The 17,293-nt window shown below is 43.2% G+C and overlaps 1 protein-coding gene across 4 annotated transcripts; it reads left to right on the top strand.

Annotated features, from left to right (window-relative positions):
* Positions 1-100: 100 nt before the first annotated feature.
* On the top strand, positions 101-16,461 carry PLA2G7 (phospholipase A2 group VII). 4 transcript variants are annotated; one of them, XR_013392433.1, is made up of 12 exons: positions 2,652-4,028; positions 5,386-5,497; positions 5,830-5,980; positions 6,951-7,044; positions 8,155-8,223; positions 9,210-9,354; positions 10,548-10,661; positions 12,150-12,241; positions 13,045-13,215; positions 13,361-13,469; positions 14,522-14,670; positions 16,120-16,461. XR_013392433.1 is itself a non-coding variant. In XM_077926613.1 (11 exons), the coding sequence occupies exons 2-11, from the start codon at positions 5,411-5,413 to the stop codon at positions 16,230-16,232; spliced, it is 1,185 nt and encodes a 394-aa protein (XP_077782739.1). In that variant the 5' UTR covers positions 101-207; positions 5,386-5,410; the 3' UTR covers positions 16,233-16,461. The 4 variants fall into 4 exon arrangements, 3 of the variants coding, with proteins under 3 accessions (XP_077782739.1, XP_077782738.1, XP_028577672.2); XM_077926613.1 differs by lacking the exons at positions 2,652-4,028; positions 13,361-13,469 and adding an exon at positions 101-207; XM_028721839.2 differs by lacking the exon at positions 13,361-13,469 and having other exon boundaries at positions 3,803-4,028.
* The last annotated feature ends 832 nt before the right edge of the window (positions 16,462-17,293 follow it).

Below are 17,293 nucleotides of genomic sequence, written 5' to 3'. Positions count from 1 at the left end.
GGCGGCCTTTCCTGTCAGGGGAAAAGGTGGGGCAGAAACCGAGGGATAAAAGAGGATCCCGCGTGTCCTCTCTGGCGACCAGACCCGGAGCGGCGCCTCCCTCCGACAGGCCCAGGGCGGCCGGGCTGCGCGGCTTCTCCTCGCTCGAGCCCCGGCGAGAGACCCCTCGGAGGAAGGAGGAGGAGGAAAGGTCGCTGCTACCTATTGGTATTCTTCCTTTTCCTTTTTATTCTGCGCCTCTGCAGCCGGTGTCCCCCTTCCCCCGGGGAGAGGAGGAGAGGCGGGCCGGGGCCTCAGCGCCGTCCCGGGCGGCGAAGGGCCGGCGGAGAGGGAGGCCGAGGAGGCGAGGCCGGCGGGCGGCTGGGCCGGGAGTCCCTCGGGAGCCGGCCGCCCTTCCGCGGGAATCGAGAGGGTCTCCGGGGGAGGAGGAGCCCCTTTCCGGGTCCCTCACAGGCCCCGAGGCGCCCCAGGCCAGTGGAAGATGCCCAAAGGGCTCCGGGACCCGGTCCCTCTTCCCTCCGGGCAGGCAGAGCGGCAGCGAAGCCCAGAGGAAGAGAAGCGCCTTTGCCCGGACTGGAAGGAGGGCACTTTTCACAATCCTGTCGTAATTTCAAAACTTAACAGTCAACGTTTGTGATTTAAAAGAAAAAATTAGCCTTCTGAAATGAAAGGGTAGGGTGATAAAGATCATAGTTAAAAGTTATCTAAAATATCTAAAAGTTAAAATAATTTATTTCTTTGTGACTAGCACACTTAATACAAGAGACAATTGGGCAAATAAAGCATAATGCCCTTTTGGCACAGAAGGTATTTAGGATTATTATTTTTTTAGTACTGAGGACATTAATAGAAATGTTAAATCTCTTTATTATTTGAGATGATGCTCACTTTAAAAAATTAATATGTAGAACAGTGAGTGCATTGTCTTGTATAAAACATGGTACATGTATTCAAGATTCCGCTTAAAAATATGTAAATGTGAGTGACTTTTCTATTTGTTATAATCTTGTCTCATTTGTCTCTGTATGTAGTCAAATGTAGTCAAATTTCTCACAAAGGAAACAGTCGTGCTGCTACTTATGCAACCAAGCTGAGGTCAGGACACAGCCTAGTTTAGGGAGGGCCATCACTTATTAGCAGAAAAGCACCAGTATACTGAGTTTATTGGTGGGGTTTATTCTGATATGGCTGTGTGCTGTTTGTTATATTGTTATTCTTAGAAGGAAAGGGAATCTGGTTTAGTATCGCTTCCAAGGTCCTGTGTACATTATTCATCCATGTATACATGAAAAAGCAAATATCAGACCCAGAGGCATTCCTAGACACCCCCACATCTCCTCCCCTCAAAAAAACACCACACACCCCGGGATGTAATTCATAATCACAAATGACTCTTAAACTGGGTGTTTAAAAGCACACACCTGTAAATGTCTACACATAAGTAAAGCCCACCAAGTTCAATGGGGCTTACCATATTTTTCGCTCCGTAAGACGCACCTGACCATAAGACGCACCTAGTTTTTAGAGGAGGAAAACAGGGGGGGAAATATTCTGAACGAAACAGTGGATGTATGATTTTTGTGGTTCATGCTGTAGCCATGGACATGCTATGTGATCTGCTGTGCTGGAGAAGACTCTTGAGAGTCCCATGGACTGCAAGAAGATCAAACGCATCCATTCTTAAGGAAATCAGACCTGAGTGCTCACTGGAAGGACAGATCATGAAGCTGAGGCTCCAGTACTTTGGCCACCTCATGAGAAGAGAAGACTCCCTGGAAAAGACCCTGATGTTGGGAAAGATGGAGGGCACAAGGAGAAGGGGACGACAGAGGACAAGATGGTTGGATAGTGTTCTCAAAGCTACCAGCATGAGTTTGAACAAACTGTGGGAGGCAGTGGAGGACAGAGGTGCCTGGCGTGCTCTGGTCCAGGGGGTCACGAAGAGTCGGACACGACTAAACGACTAAACAACAACAACAATGCAAAAATCCTGAGGATCCATGTGGATCCGTGCTTTGTAACCATGTTTTTGCGCCATTGTGGTCCCAAGAAACAGTGGATGCATGATTTTTTTGGTGCAGGCTATAGCCATGGACGTGCTATGTGATCTGATGGTCAATTTGGGGTGACCCAATGCAAAAATCCTGAGGATCCATGTGCTTTTACCTTCCCCCTCCCAGGCAGCCTCCTTTATCGCTAGCCTCCCTTATCTCCCTCATGTTGCTTGCCGCTCAGCAGCTTCCTTTCAACACCCCCTTCCCTCTTGTTTGCCTTAGCATCTTTTCCTTAGCTAGAGCAGTTTTTTGCTCCCCCTTTTCTTCTAATTTCTCTCCTCATTGCTTGTTTTAGTATTCCTGTCTCCTCTCCTTGCAGGTTCGCTGTCTTTACCTGCCCCCCTCCCCTGGCAGCCTCCTTTACCCGCAGCCTTATCTCCCTCCCGATCGCTTGCCAATCACAGCTTTGTTTCAGTACCCCCTTCCCTCTTTCTCAAAAAAAAGGGGGGGAAAGCACGATCTGTTTTTTGCCCCTGGGCAATTCGGCTCCAGGGACCACGCATTCGTTCCATAAGACACACAGACATAGAACTAGTCTAAATCTGGCAGGAACTTTTGACAGTACCCTGCTTGTCTGTGCATGACTTTCAACAAGGCGCCAGCAGAAAGGCACTAACTGGAAGGTTGCGCCCCAGAGTTCACTTTACTTAGAAGTAAGCCCTGCTTCAGTCAGTGGCCCTTGCTCTCTGGGGTAAGCATGCAGCGGCATGTGTGCTGAACATTGGTTGAGGCAGGAGAGAAACCAGGGGAAAGCTTGGCTGTCTAGATTAAGAAGTGCCTTGCCTGACACATCAGCTGAAAGGCTGCTGTGGGGCAAGCAGGGGGAGCAGAGGGTGGGGCGTTAAAAAGCTGTGATGTGCACAGGCTGGGTTGTGTGTTGCCCTCTGAATCCTAGCCAAAATGCTCGAGTTCTAAAGTTTCAAGAATTCTAAGCAGAATCAGACTGCTTCACACAGGTTTGCTGCATGTCATGCAAAGCCATACTAAATGTGTGGTTTTCCAGAAATGTATTGAATTGGAAAATGAGCCATGAAAGTAAATGTCATTCTTGAATTGAGCATCTTGATCTTCACCTATGAAGAATGTTAAGGACAGTGTTCTCAACACTTTAAATTCTCATATTTCAAAGAATTGGTCAGAATAACAATTTGTGGAGTTAATAATCTCATGAGCTTCCTGTGGAATTTGTTTGGCATAACTTCATTTTCTTTGTGACAGGTTATGATGGATTTTGGAACTGTTGGTGGCTAAAAAATTGTCTTTATTTTTATCAATTCAACATTTGCAGACCTAAGGGGAGATGTAGGGAGATGCTTCCCTGCTGACTTGCTGTAGCCAGGTTGGGAGGTGAAACAAGTTTTTCTTCTTCTAATGTGTGGAGGGTTTTTTTTAAGTCCCAGGAAATTTATCCAGGGATTTTTGGGAGAGTGAGCAGGCTTTGGAACAAGCAGATCCAAGTCCATGCCAACACCCAGAGAGGAGGAGAAATAAGCATTCTGTTTTGTTCCTTTCCCATCTCTCCTGGTCTCGTCTCCCTTTTCTTTCTTTCTGCTTCCCTGCCTTCCTTTCCAATCACAGTGTTTTCTGAATTTTGCCTGGAAAATGAGAGAACTGAAAGAGGAAGGGAGAAGGAGCAGCAGGCCTCCTGACAAAGGAGACAGTGAGGGGGAAGGAATGCAGATGCTCCGTGGGTGCCACATTGGGGGGCACTAGGCCTAGAGGCATGCCTTAAGCGATGGGCACTAAGGAAGTGTATGTATTTGAGGGGTTCCCCGTGCCTTGTCTTTTATTTAGGCCATTGTCGTGGGTTGTTTTCCCCCTTGCAGAGATGCTTGTTTGTGTTTTTGTTCGTGTTCTGGCCCAGCCCCAAGGTCACCAAAGCAGCAACAGTAGTCCCCTGGAGAAGGAGCTGAAGAACTGTTGGCAGTCACCCAAGGAGCTGGTTTCCAAAGCACAGAGGGCAAAGTTTCAAGAGTACGCCATTCCTAACTCTACAAAAACTAGTAGTGTTGCTGTGGGAAGGGCATGAGGGATGCAGTGCATATTCAAAATGTCTCCCAAAACCAAATCATGGGTGTTGCACATTCACCTCTGAAGTAAGACCCTTGGCTGCAGGCGAGAGAGGCCAGAATTCTTTAAAAATGGTGTCTTTCCCCAACCAGTTCTCAGTGTGACAAAGACAATGAACATTAGGAATAATCTACGTTGTTAATGTTGTTGTTATTTTAGACCAACTTTCAATTTGAAGTTCCCAGAACACTAGAATAATTGCAGTAAAATATCAGAGCCACATTAAATTTGTAAGATTATCAAGACGCACAAAACTTCAACAAGATTTAAGCAAAACAAAAAAATTCCTTCCAGTAGCACCTTAAAGACCAACTAAGTTAGTTCTTGGTTTGAGCTTTCGTGTGCATGCACACTTCTTCAGATAAAGATAACTTTGTTATCTGAAGAAGTGTGCATGCACACGAAAGCTCATACCAAGAACTAACTTAGTTGGTCTTTAAGGTGCTACTGGAAGGAATTTTTTTGTTTTGACTATGGCAGACCAACACGGCTACCTATCTGTAACAAGATTTAAGCAGTGCATGATGCACAGCACATAGAACTGCTCAGCCATCTTGATGGTCAACTGAGGGCAAATGGAGGAAGTAGGTCAGGGGTCAGCAACCTAAGGCCCATGGGCTGGAAGTGGCCCACAGAGGTCATTTCCCTGAGCTGCCCTCAAACTAAGTTGCCCCCACACACCACACACACACACACACTGCGCTAAACTGGCATAGCATGGTGTGGGGACTCGCTTCTGCTCCCCGGAAATCATGTCTGTACACGCAGACGCTGCAAATTGCATCTGTGCAGACGCAGACACAGGAAATCGCAGGTGCGCACGCAGTCCGATGTGCCCCAGGCAAGTTAAACCTTCCAACCCCTGAAGTAGGTCTTCAGCTCCTGACTAGAGTAGATATTCTGTGGGCTATATTATCGCTTTGAAGTCCTTTTCAGTTTCAGTAGCACTTTATATTGTTTTGGAGAATCTTTACTGATTTTAAATGTTCAGTTCAGCATAATTAGTTATTAATATTTACTAGCTGCATGGCCTATTTCTTTCAATTGAATGGAAGACAGCATATTTAGACTATGTCCAGACACTGACTGACCAAGCCTCTTTAGTTTCCACATGGTTGACAATTTTCTTGTAAACTGCTTTGAGGTGGTTGGTTTTTTATAATCAAGTGGTATATAGATTTTATGAAATAAATCAATAATATGCCTTTGCAGCATACCCATAGTTATACCCACACACTCGTAAGATGATCTTGCTTTTCAGACTTGCCTGTCAAAGCGCCAAGGAAATGGGGAGCAACCTTGAGAGGATTCCTGAAGGGAAAGGCCCTTACTCAGTTGGATGCACAGATCTTATGACCGGCCACAGCATTCAGGTATCTGCAGCTGTTAAATCATCAGATTTTCTTTTAGCACCCAAAGCAGCTTACGCTAAACAAAATGAAGGTGATCCAAAGTACAACTTAATAGATTTAACAGCTATATATGTAGAATTATGTATAGTGCCCCCTTGTGGTCCATAGACAAAACATCCAGTCACATTTCAAAGGTAACCTCTCAGTTAACAATGTATACTTGGGGCCCCTCAGCTGAAGGGCCCCTTAAGTCTGCACATATTATGCATACCTATATATCTGCCACTGCATTCTTCTCTTTTAAAACTTTTGAAAGCAGCTTTGAATAACTTGATTTTCTTATTCATTGCTAGGGAAGTTTTTTGCGTCTCTATTACCCATCCCAAATTGGTACAAGTGATGAAGAAACAATATGGATTCCCAATAAAGAATATTATTATGGACTATCTGATTTTCTGAACATAAATCGGACATTAGGAGGGTTCTTTTTCACATGCAACTTTGGTAAGTTTTGAAGGACATTTTTAATACAGTTGGAGTCAATGAAGAGCATGTTTTACTGCATCCCTTGTGTTTCAGTTCCTTTATTTCAAGTGAATACATACCAGGGATTGAAACTGGGACATTCTACATGGCTTTACCCCTGAACTATGGTCCCTTCTTGGGTCTTCTTCTGAAAAAATCATGTCATGCATTCATTATCATATATAAGGCCCGAGTTATAATTTCATTTATTTTGATGACATTGTTCTGAAAATTCATATAAGAGTATTCTTGTGATCACCATATCTCCTATCAGACGAGTTTGCTTATTTCACTTAATATTTCGAACTTAACTGTAGGGCAGATTCTTTTATCTTTAATTCCTTTCAGTGACTCCTGTCCTAAATGCTAAACTCCAGACACAACAGGTTCAGTTGATTTCCCCCCGTCTGAAACGAATTTGTGCAAGATGTTACAGCACCTATCAGTCTTCTTACTTGAAGTAAACATACTGTAAATAACTGCGGTGATAGGTTCATGTCAGGCTCCTTACTCCACAAACAAATGCAGCTCTTCAACATTTATGATAACAGCTAGCAACCCATATCTGAAAAACGCAGAAGTCTAGTGTCCAGATCAAGGGAAGTCATAGTACCATTCTATTCTACCTTGGTCAAACCGCACCTGGAATATTGTTTTATTTAGGTAGGAATAGAGGCAAACCCATTTGCATAAACCGATATATATTATAACTCTAGCCAAAGATCCCAAACCTCTTGCAGCTTTGTGTATATGAATACGTGAGTTCTGGACATTCATGTGGCTTCAGATACATACTGTAACAACTGCTGCTACAGGCTCAAACATGTATGAGCTACTGTTTGGGGTGGTTGAGGAAGAGCAATTTCAGGTGTGAAGTACTATTTGCATGAGAGCAACAAATTGACATTTCCCAAATTCATAATACAAACACATACTCTATTCAATTTAGGCTCAGTGACATGTCCTGCAAAATGGAACGCTGCATTCAAGCTTGGAGAAAAATACCCCCTAATTATTTTCTCCCACGGACTTGGAGCTTTCAGGTAGTGTTGCATTTTGGTAGTAGAGTGTTTCCTAATACAGTGGTACCTCAGGTTACATACGCTTCAGGTTACAGACTCCGCTAACCCAGAAATAGTGCTTCAGGTTAAGAACTTTGCTTCAGGATGAGAACAGAAATCGTGCTTCGGCAGCGGGAGGCCCCATTAGCTAAAGTGGTGCTTCAGGTTAAGAACAGTTTCAGGTTAAGTACGGACCTCCGGAACGAATTAAGTACTTAACCCGAGGTACCACTGTATAGATGATTGCATTTAAGCAACATAATATATCAGAACTAGACAAACTAACGGGAGAATTCGGAACCAGCAAGACCAAAGATTTACCGAAGACTGGAATAATTTTACAGAGTATATCAAAAATATATGTGAAGGACAATTAATGTTTGTAGGCTTTCAAGAAGCTCTGTGATAATAATGGAAGGAAATATTGTTTTATAATAATTGTTAAGATTAATATGGTTAAAAAAAACACAATACAGATGGAAGAAATGTGAATAATTGTGATAATATGGAAATTTCCAGATAGACTGAAGGAAGTCTGAAAGTGGAAGGATTAGAATTGGATGTATATTTTGAACGGAATGTTTTTCCTTTATTGTTATATTTGAAAAATTTTATAAATAAAAAATTAAAACAAAAAAACAAAATATGTGGTTCATGAAGTTGACAGTCCTCAATAATGGTTTCAGCCTACAAAGATTATTACTACCTGACTGGGGATGTGAGTACGAATTGCTGCCATCCAACCCCACCCCAGTTGGAGAGCGCAGCCTGAAGTGCAGAGCCCACTTTGCCCATGGAGGCTCCCGACATGCGGTGACTAGATCCCTGCAGAACTGGGGTTCTAAAGCATGTGGGGAGCCTCCGTGAATGAAACAGGGGCTCTCCTTCAGGCTTTACCTTAAGTTCATTTGTCCCCTGCTCACTGTGCTCACATGTAGGATTTACCTGCAAGTGGAACAATTGGGTTTTTAAAATCTGTGTACAGCATCTAAAAAACTTCATCATCATCAAGATGTAGTATGCACATGAATTATAAATTCTGTCAGGACTGAACTAATCTGTATAACTAATTTGTCGTGTTTTTATTTACAGAACTCTGTATTCAGCAATTTGCACTGAAATGGCATCTCAGGGTTTTGTTGTTGCTGCTGTTGAGCATAGGTATGCTGACTACACATCTTGAGTTTTGTATTAGCTGAAGAAGCAGCATGTACACAAATATCTGATTAAGTACTAACTAGAAACACAGTAAATAAAGAAGACGTATGGACTAGATTTAGAAAGTAGAAAATAGGCACTTTAGAATTAGATTTTAGAAAGCTTAATTTTACTACACAGACTTTCTTTTTCTTTGGGGGTGTTGAATGATACTCAGAGGTGTGGACAGTATGACATCAGAACTGAACATCTTCATGGATCTTTTAGGAATGTGTGGCACTCTAGTTATTTGAGTATTATTCTCCAAAACGGTTGGCCTAATAACTCCTGGTCAAGAGCAGCCATGGGCATGCATGTTTGCTTCAAGTGTGCTGAGTTGACTTATGGCCTATAAGATCTAATTTGTTTGTTTTTTAACTGGAACCTCAGGATCTACCAGTGAGAGCCAGGTGCAAAGCACATACATTTAGGAACCAAGATCAAGGTGCCTTTGAGCATATTCTGAGCCTGGGATTTGTATTCAGTAGCAAGACTGAACTGAGCTCACTGTCATTTCACATAGATGTCCACTCCTTGGTAGCTTTCCTTATTTCAGAAGCCAAATTTAGGTGGGGAAAGTTGCTTGGGAGTCAAAACTCCATCCCTATATCCTCCAGAGGTCTACCAGTGTGTCCCAATCTGTCATCTGACCACCACCGTTCTACACTGGCTGGCAGCAGCTCTCCAAGGTTTCAGAGAGAAGCCTTTCCCAGCCCTGCCTGGAGTTGCCAGAGATTGAACAGGGAACCTTCTGCATGCAAAGTAGAATAACAACCATTTTTAATAGAAGTTTCCTTCAGTACTATCATTCTTCAAGGTAAATTGTAAATTGGTTTTTCAGTATTTCTACTTGAACATAGAGGCAGAATATGGTGCTTGAGAGGAAAGGAGTGCAGCTATCTCAAAAGGGAGGTCCAGAGGCTTCAGAACAGCATTTTTCTTTTTATTAGAGACCAGTCATCTTCAGCTACATATTACCTTAATGAGAAACCTGCTTTAGGAGCAAAGGGAGAAGCCTCAGAACTGCACAAGGAGTGGATCTATTACAGGAAATTAAAAGCAGGTGAAGATGAAGTTGCTTTACGTCAACAACAGGTATTTGAAGAAGTCCTCTATCTTGGAGCAGTGTGCTTTTGTGGTAGTAGAGAGTTCTCAAGAAGGTTGAAGATGACATGAGAGAATCATTGGCTGTGGTGATTATATTTGCTTCCCTTGTCCTGGAAAAGGACAAGCTCCTTTTCCAGGTTGTTTTTTTTTAGCATTTTAAAAAGGGAAATGTGAACTTACGTTAAATGGGGTCTCTGGGGTTTGGGATAGAGCAGTCTTGGAAGCACTTCCTTTTGGTTGACAGGCAGGGCTCTCTGGTAATAATTTACCCCAGAGGAGGAACCTTTCCACAGATCCCAGAGCAAATCCAGGGCTTTGGGGGGGGGCACTCATTAGTCCTAGAAAGTGAAAATCATGTAAGAAAAACAAGAACAAAAGCCAGCCGTGCTAAGTGCAGTAAGTGGAGCACACTGGATAGAAGGAAACAGGAGGAGGTTCTTCTGGATTCAGAATATCTGAGTCGGATGCTGAGAAATTCATATATCCAAGAACAAGTCAGAGGCCGTGGACTCTTGCTTCTGCCTCTGAATGTCAGGTTTTCTTTTCTTATAAAATAGGGTGGTGGGAAAAGTGTCCCACTCGAGACCCCATGAGAAGAGAAATTTAAATCAAGCTCAAGGGTTCATTTCTGCAGCAGTTCTAGAAGGGTGACAGTCATTATTTCTGGGATTTTTTAAAAAAAACACCCCACATCCATACACCCAGTGAGACTATAATCTTTCATTTGCTAGATATAACCTTTTGGAGGATGTGGAGAATCCTGTGAACTGTAGTTTGTTTAGGGCGTTGGGAATTGTAGCTCTGCAAGGTCAGTTCCCAGGACTCTCCATGACTGATGAAGTGGCATTATACATGAAAAAGTGTAATATTTCTTTTCATGTATGGTGTGCGTGTGACCTAATTGTGAGGTTCTGGGACTAATGGAAACTAGATTGGAAGTACTGTACCTCTGCGGAGTGATCCGACACTTGCCGTTCTAATGTCAATTAACAAAGTCTACTGTTTCTATAGATGAAGTCCAGTACTTGGTTTAAAAAAGATTTTGACCACATTTCTTAGGTTCTGTTGATGTCAGACCATAGATTCATAGGAAATTTCCTCTGCTTATCAAATCAGCGTCTTGGTGCATTGGCTATTTTAAGTCCAAAAGGATAATGATTTATGTTTGCTTTTTTGTGTAGGTGCAACAAAGAGCTGATGAGTGTGTTAGAGCCCTTGACCTCATGCTTGATATTAATTCCGGAAAACAAATAGTGAATGTGCTGCCATTGAACTTTAACTGGATGCTTTTAAAGGTAAAGAAACTTGTGGGCTCCTAATACAAATTGAGTAACTACATGGGCTAAGCTGTTTGCTACAGACTTTCCAATTTCTTTGTGCTGTTTGCTACACTTCCCAGCTGTTGAAACATGGCGGAACTGCCTTTGTACATGGCACAAATGTTCATTTTTTCAGTCTGCAATGAAGCTGGTTTTGTAGAGCTCTTCAGCAGTGTGTCAAGTAATACCCAGAAGCTGAAACTAGTGCTAGCAGTTCAGCCACCACCACAAGAGAGCTGTGTTGTGTTTTGAGGTGACTGTCAGAGGCACCTACTGGTTTTGGCTCCTTTTAAGTATGGCAATTCACTCCTCTTTTCAGTTACCAACTCCCGGTGCCCTATAAAGAGAAGTGCAGTGCTGCCTGCCTCTCACAGCAATGTCCCACCATTGAAGATTCTTTCTTGACTTTCCCTTAGGAATGAAGACTAAAAGCTGGTTATTGACTCACTATCCTCCTCACATAGGTAAAAGGTAAAGGGACCCCTGACCATTAGGTCCAGTCGTGGCTGACTCTGGGGTTGCGGCGCTTATCTCGCTTTACTGGCCGAGGGAGCTGGCGTACAGCTTCCAGGTCATGTGGCCAGCAGGACTAAGCCGCTTCTGGCGAACCAGAGCAGCGCACAGAAACGCCGTTTACCTTCCCGCCGGAGCGGTACCTATGTATCTACTTGCACTTTGACGTGCTTTCGAACTGCTAGGTTGGCAGGAGCAGGGACCGAGCAACTGGAGCTCACCCCGTCACGGGGATTCGAACTGCCGACCTTCTGATTGGCAAGTCCTAGGCTCTGTGGTTTAACCCACAGCGCCACCCGTGTCCTCCTCACATACCTTTGTACAAATACCAGGGTACTAATACCTCATGATCAGTGCCACAGCAGTTAAGGGAAACTGCTCCCATTGTTTCCCAGAAATTATAATCTGTAATCAGTGTTAATAGGGTCAGAGCCAGCTCCAGGCAGGAGTCACCATTCTGAGGCCCCATGATTTGTCAAGGGGGTGGAGGCAGAACTGAAGGGGGAACTGGATAGGTTCATCTTCTGCAGGCAAGATTCCAGATGTTGTTGGACTTCAGTTCTTCTTCTTCTTATGATGTTGTTGTTGTTGTTACTAAATTCAACACTTCATCATAAGATCTCAGGGCAGTTCACAGAATAAAATACAAGATAAAAACACAAGTAAATAATTAAAACAAAACAGTGAAACAATAACCCCCCTTCCCACAGCCACATATTAAAAAAGGCTGTGAAACATTAATCAGCCAAAGGTCTGGTTGAAAAGGAACATTGGGCATTTAAGAATTGTATGTATTAGCCTCCTGGTTTCTGTAGGTCTAAGCATGTTTAACTCTGTCTTGGACTGAGTGTGTTCAGTTATTCCCAGCCAGATGGGCGGGGTATAAGGAATAAATTATTATTATTAACCAGCTAGAAGAGCAACAGTTTCTCTTATCTTTTGTATTTTCAGGATTCTATTGATGTACAGAAGATAGCTGTGATGGGACACTCTTTTGGTGCTGCTACAACTATTGAGGCTCTTAGCAAAAATGTCCAGTTCAAGTAAGAACTGTCATCTTAAAAGCCTGTGAATGTTTTCTGATCCCCACCCCCTGCATTAACAACCGAACTCTGTTCAAAAGGTAGGGCTTAACCCTGTGGCACCAAGAGCACACACCGGAAGCGCTAATGGTGACATGTGCCATAGCATCTGGTAAAATCTGTGTAAAAAGCCATTATGGAACTTAAGAACCGGTACCAGGATTTATATCGCTTTTATTATTGTGCGTCTTAAGATTATAAAACTGTGGGGAGAGGTTGTCTTGTTTTTTATATCACTTCAGTGCCTAGAAGATTGAAGGCAGTTTATAAAATAAAAACACAACTACTAATACTGGGAGGAATTCAGTGATGCGCTCTTCTGATGGTTCTGTAGTGCAAGCATTTCAGTTCGCCAGACAGAACAATCCCTTTCTCTCCCCGCCCTCCCCCCACATATTGTTCCCAGGATTCTTCTGACTGCCCCCCACCCACCCTGGATGCAGAGCCAATTTCGAGGGGCACACAGAGGGAGGAGGAAGCCCTGTTGCATAAGCAGAAGCCCCTGTACAGAGTTTTCACTGATAGGACTCCTGAGTTGAATCCCACTCATTGGAACAAGATGTGGCTTTGAACAGAACATCCTCCTAAAGCTTGTATTTGTAACATCTCTGAGAAACCTGTGGGAAGGCTGAATGATGTGCAGTATATATAGAACTAGTGTCCCACGTCCTCTGCAGATCTCAGAATATAGTCTCACCAAAAGTATAGACCTTGTGCAACTAATACCAACATGCCCACACACTTGCACTTTCCCCCCCGTACAGGTGTGGCATCGCCCTTGATGCATGGATGCTACCCCTTTGTGAAGAAGTGTATCCTAGAGTTCGTCAACCATTGCTGTTTATTAATTCAGAAAAATTCCAATGGGCTTTAAATATTCTAGAAATAAAGAAACTTAACTACAAAGACAGAGAGAGAAAAATGATCACTATCAAGTAAGTGCTAAATTGCAACAGTATTAGTTTATTTTCAGGGGAATTGGAATTGTCTGTGCATGTTGTGAAGGCAGCAAGCTATTGCAGGAAGAAAACAGCACTTTGCTAGATCACATAGCTGTTTCATCTTCAAATTCTATTTCAGTCCTACCTGTCCTGTGGCAAAATGGTTATATCAGACTAACCCATGCGACAATGCAGCCTGTGACTATCCAAGTTCTAGCATGCCCTCCAAAAGAGCAGGAAGAATCAAGGTGCATCTTCTTAGGGCAAAACTACATGTGATGTTAAATGTATATTTGCATTTATAATGTGCAGGTTCTTAAAAATGTGAATAGTTCTTAGCCCCCACCCAAAGGGACACTATCAAGATTTAAGCAGTTAGCTGGAAAGAAATCAATTATTTATTTCCCTGCTGCAGCCCCAAGCAAAACTCTGAAGCTGCATTGAGAGGAAATTTTCACCCATGGAGCATTTCCTCCTCTCTGTATAAATAAATGCTTCAGATGATGGGTTTTCATCAGGACCACAAGGGCAGAGGAGAGGGAGAGAATGACTTAAAGTCTCCCTATTTTTGCTTCTTTCCTAATAATGGTCAGTCCCCTGCTCCAGGTGTTACTATTTGCTTTTTAAAAACCTGCATGTTTCAAAAAACAGAACCAGCAAACTGGAGGGAAAGGGAAACTTTCTTCTGAATGCAAAATTTTGCAAGTTCTGAAGATTCTCAGCATGACAGCAAAACCTAAATAGTGGGCTCACCCTTCTCCTGTCCCTAGAAAATGTTCATGAAAAAGCTCCCATCCACTTCATTCTGTATCCCAGTTTCCGTTGTGTCAGTCTGCAGCGACTTACAGAAAAGAAAGAGTAAAGATTTCAAAGCAAATCCTTTTCAGTATCTGCCTGTCTCTAAAAAGGGCTACATTGATGAGCAACACATAAGGGCAAAAAGATACAGCAAATTACTAAACTGTAATTTGGGACGCATATTCGCTTGAATAAAATGTTTTGATTGGTGGGGCAAAGATGTCAGGTGACCTGCTTTTGCACAGCACTGTGCATTGCAACCCTAACTATCATCTGTATGCAGCTGTTATTGATTAAAATTTACCTTATTAGCCTACTTAGATTTATTTGGGTGAGAATCACATGCAGTTGTGATAAGAGGTGCTCCTTTGCCATCCTAAGGAAAAAACCATTATGCTTTACTTTTAACAAAAAACTTAATTTTTAAAGATGTTGCTTATAACTGTACAATTAACCCTTTTGTGGCTGTAATGTAGTTGAGAAATATCTTTGCTATTTGCAGAGGAACGGTACATCAGAGTTTTCCAGACTTTACATTTTTGACTGGCAACATTGTTGGAAAGATTTTTGGACTGAAGGGACAATTAAATCCTAATACAGCCATTGATGTTAGCAACAAAGCTTCATTAGCCTTCTTACAGAAACATTTAGGTAAGTTACTACATTTGCTACATGATTTTTATATGTGATTTGTTGTCTACCCCATCCGAATGGTAATATCTGAAAGTCAAAAGATGGAATTCAACATCAAGCCATGATGAATGTTCCATCTGCACAAGTATATCATCTTACCAGGTGGAATGATTCCCCCCCCCCTCTGTGCACTGTTCTGAGGTCTCTCTTGACCCCCAGCCCTCATAAGCCATTTGGGGTGTCTGTGCAGGAGAAGGGGGAGCCCCATTGCAGAATCTGAAATCCTTGTGCAGGCGCTGAGGGGGCCTGTTAGCTGAACGTGTAATTCCGTTCTCCTGAAGGGGAGAATTGGGATCCATGATGTGGGTTGTCTCCACCCATCTCGCCACTGGCAGGAAGTCTTGGGGGGAAAACCTGAGGAATTCTTCAGGGGAGAGACGGGGAAAGCATGGATCTGTGCCTGGAAAGCACAGGGCAAAAAGTAAGTGTGGAGAAGCCCATTAGAAAGGTTGTTTTCTGCTGCTCCAGAGAAGCGGACACGGAGCAATGGATCCAAACTACAGTGGTGCCCCGCAAGACGAATGCCTCGCAAGACGGAAAACCCGCTAGACGAAAGGGTTTTCCGTTTTGGAGGTGCTTCGCAAAACGAATTTCCTATGGGCTTGCTTCGCAAGACGAAAATGTCTTGCGAGTTCCTGCAGGGTTTTTTTCCTCCCCCCCCCTTTCCCAAGCCGCTAAGCCGCTTATCAGCTGATCCGCTAAGCCGCTAAACAGCTGATCGCTAAGCCGCTTATCGGCTGATCCACTAAGCCCGCTAAGCCGCTAATAGCGCTAATCCACTAAGCCGCTAATGGGCTTGCTTCGCAAGACGAAAAAAACGCAAGACGTAGAGAATCGCGGAACGGATTCTTTTCGTCTTGCGAGGAACCACTGTACAAGAAAGAAGATTCCACCTAAACATTAGGAAGAACTTCCTGACAGTAAGAGCTGTTCGACAGTGGAATTTGCTGCCAAGGAGTGTGGTGGAGTCGTCTTCTTTGGAGGTCTTTAAGCAGAGGCTTGACAACCATATGTCAGGAGTGCTCTGATGGTGTTTCCTGCTTGGCAGGGGGTTGGACTCGATGGCCCTTGTGGTCTATTCCAACTCTATGATTCTATGATTCTATGACTTCTTGCCCTTCTGGCTGTTCTAGCCATTCTATACTATTTATTAATATGCACAGCAGATTCAAAATTTAAAATAAATTTCAATCCCCAACCTAACATTGATAAATCTCCTAAAATAACTGGTAGGAGCAGAATGTCAGACATCTAAAAGAAGATCAGTTTTAATATAATGCAACTCCAACATGTCACAAAAGCTTGATATTAAAAGGCAACACTGATATGTTATTTCACCATATCTGATTTTAATCATTCTTCTGCCCTGAGATATGTTTTCATTTGATTTACGCTTCTGTTCTGTAGGTCTCAATAAAGATTTTGACCAGTGGGACTCTCTCTTAGAAGGCAAAGGTCATGATGTCATTCCAGGCACCAACATTGATCTACCTCCAATGCCACCTCAGTCCAAACAATAAAGACAGAATGGAAATTGTGGACCCTTTAACAATTGACAAGGAGCTCTTGATTGTTGACAGTGCTATTTGCAAATTGAGAGCTTGAAGAATAGTTTTGTAACATGAAGGCAACTGTGCAGCAAATTATAATTGGTTTATTGTTAACATCAGTATATGAAGGTGCCACCACTCTGCTAATTTACTTTCCAGAGCCAAGAAATATACCAAGTAAACATCAGTTAATAATGTGCCTTCTGTTGCCTGAAGATGACTTTGTGTAGAACAGATCAGATCAAGTGCTGTGTTCCTAACGTACACAAACATTGGGGTGGGGAGCTAAACATGAGATTAGGAGGCCTCCATTTCAGTTATTGATAGCACATTTTTTGCCACTCATATGTAATGCAGGTTTTGATACTGTGCAGTTTAAGTCTTTAAAGGACATTATCTCTACTGTATGAAAAACAAAAACAGGCATCGCTATAACACCCACTTCCACACAAGTGGAATGTTTCACTAGGTGGGCTGCAGGCTTCGTCCAGCCTCATCATCTTAGGCTCTCTTTATGTTAGCATGTTAGGGGTCCCAGTGGAAGAATCAGGTCTATTACGTGAAGTTCAGTGTCACTGTGGAGTACACTACCATGGGCTCTCTTTCTTCCCACTGCCATCAAGCTGGATCTGCCCAGGAAGGCCTGTATTCCCAGCCAATAAAATTGCATTCCTAGCCAATGAAGCCTCCTGGGCTTCAAGGAGTAGCCCCAAGCTACAAGCCTCCTCTTTGCAGAGGAAAGTCATGACATCCAGAACAGGTGCGCTCACTTCCCAAACTCAACTACCCACAGTGGCTCGCATGAAGCTCATTGCTTCCCCCAGGTAGTGGTCCAACACCTCAACAGCATCTCCTGATTCAGATGGCACAGGTAGAGTTGCATGCCAGCAACATACTGGCGTAACACTCTAAAACCCCAGTGGCTTCATACAGATGTTGAACAGCATGAGGGACAAGATTGACTTCTGGGAGACACAACTCCCATGATGTAGCAGTCCCCCACTACTACTCTATGGAAATGATTCCTAAGG

Source organism: Podarcis muralis, chromosome 3 (assembly GCF_964188315.1).
Source record: "Podarcis muralis chromosome 3, rPodMur119.hap1.1, whole genome shotgun sequence".
Lineage (NCBI taxonomy): Eukaryota > Metazoa > Chordata > Lepidosauria > Squamata > Lacertidae > Podarcis > Podarcis muralis.
This window is presented reverse-complemented; position numbering and strand designations above follow the sequence as displayed.

Bases quoted from the DNA above. Each gene is read 5' to 3' on its own strand.
- PLA2G7 (XM_028721839.2), top strand. From the start codon at position 3,883: ATGCTTGTTTGTGTTTTTGTTCGTGTTCTGGCCCAGCCCCAAGGTCAC. The intron at 13,216-14,521 runs GTAAGTGCTAAA...TGCTATTTGCAG, and splicing joins AGAAAAATGATCACTATCAA to AGGAACGGTACATCAGAGTT. The intron at 14,671-16,119 runs GTAAGTTACTAC...TCTGTTCTGTAG, and splicing joins CTTCTTACAGAAACATTTAG to GTCTCAATAAAGATTTTGAC.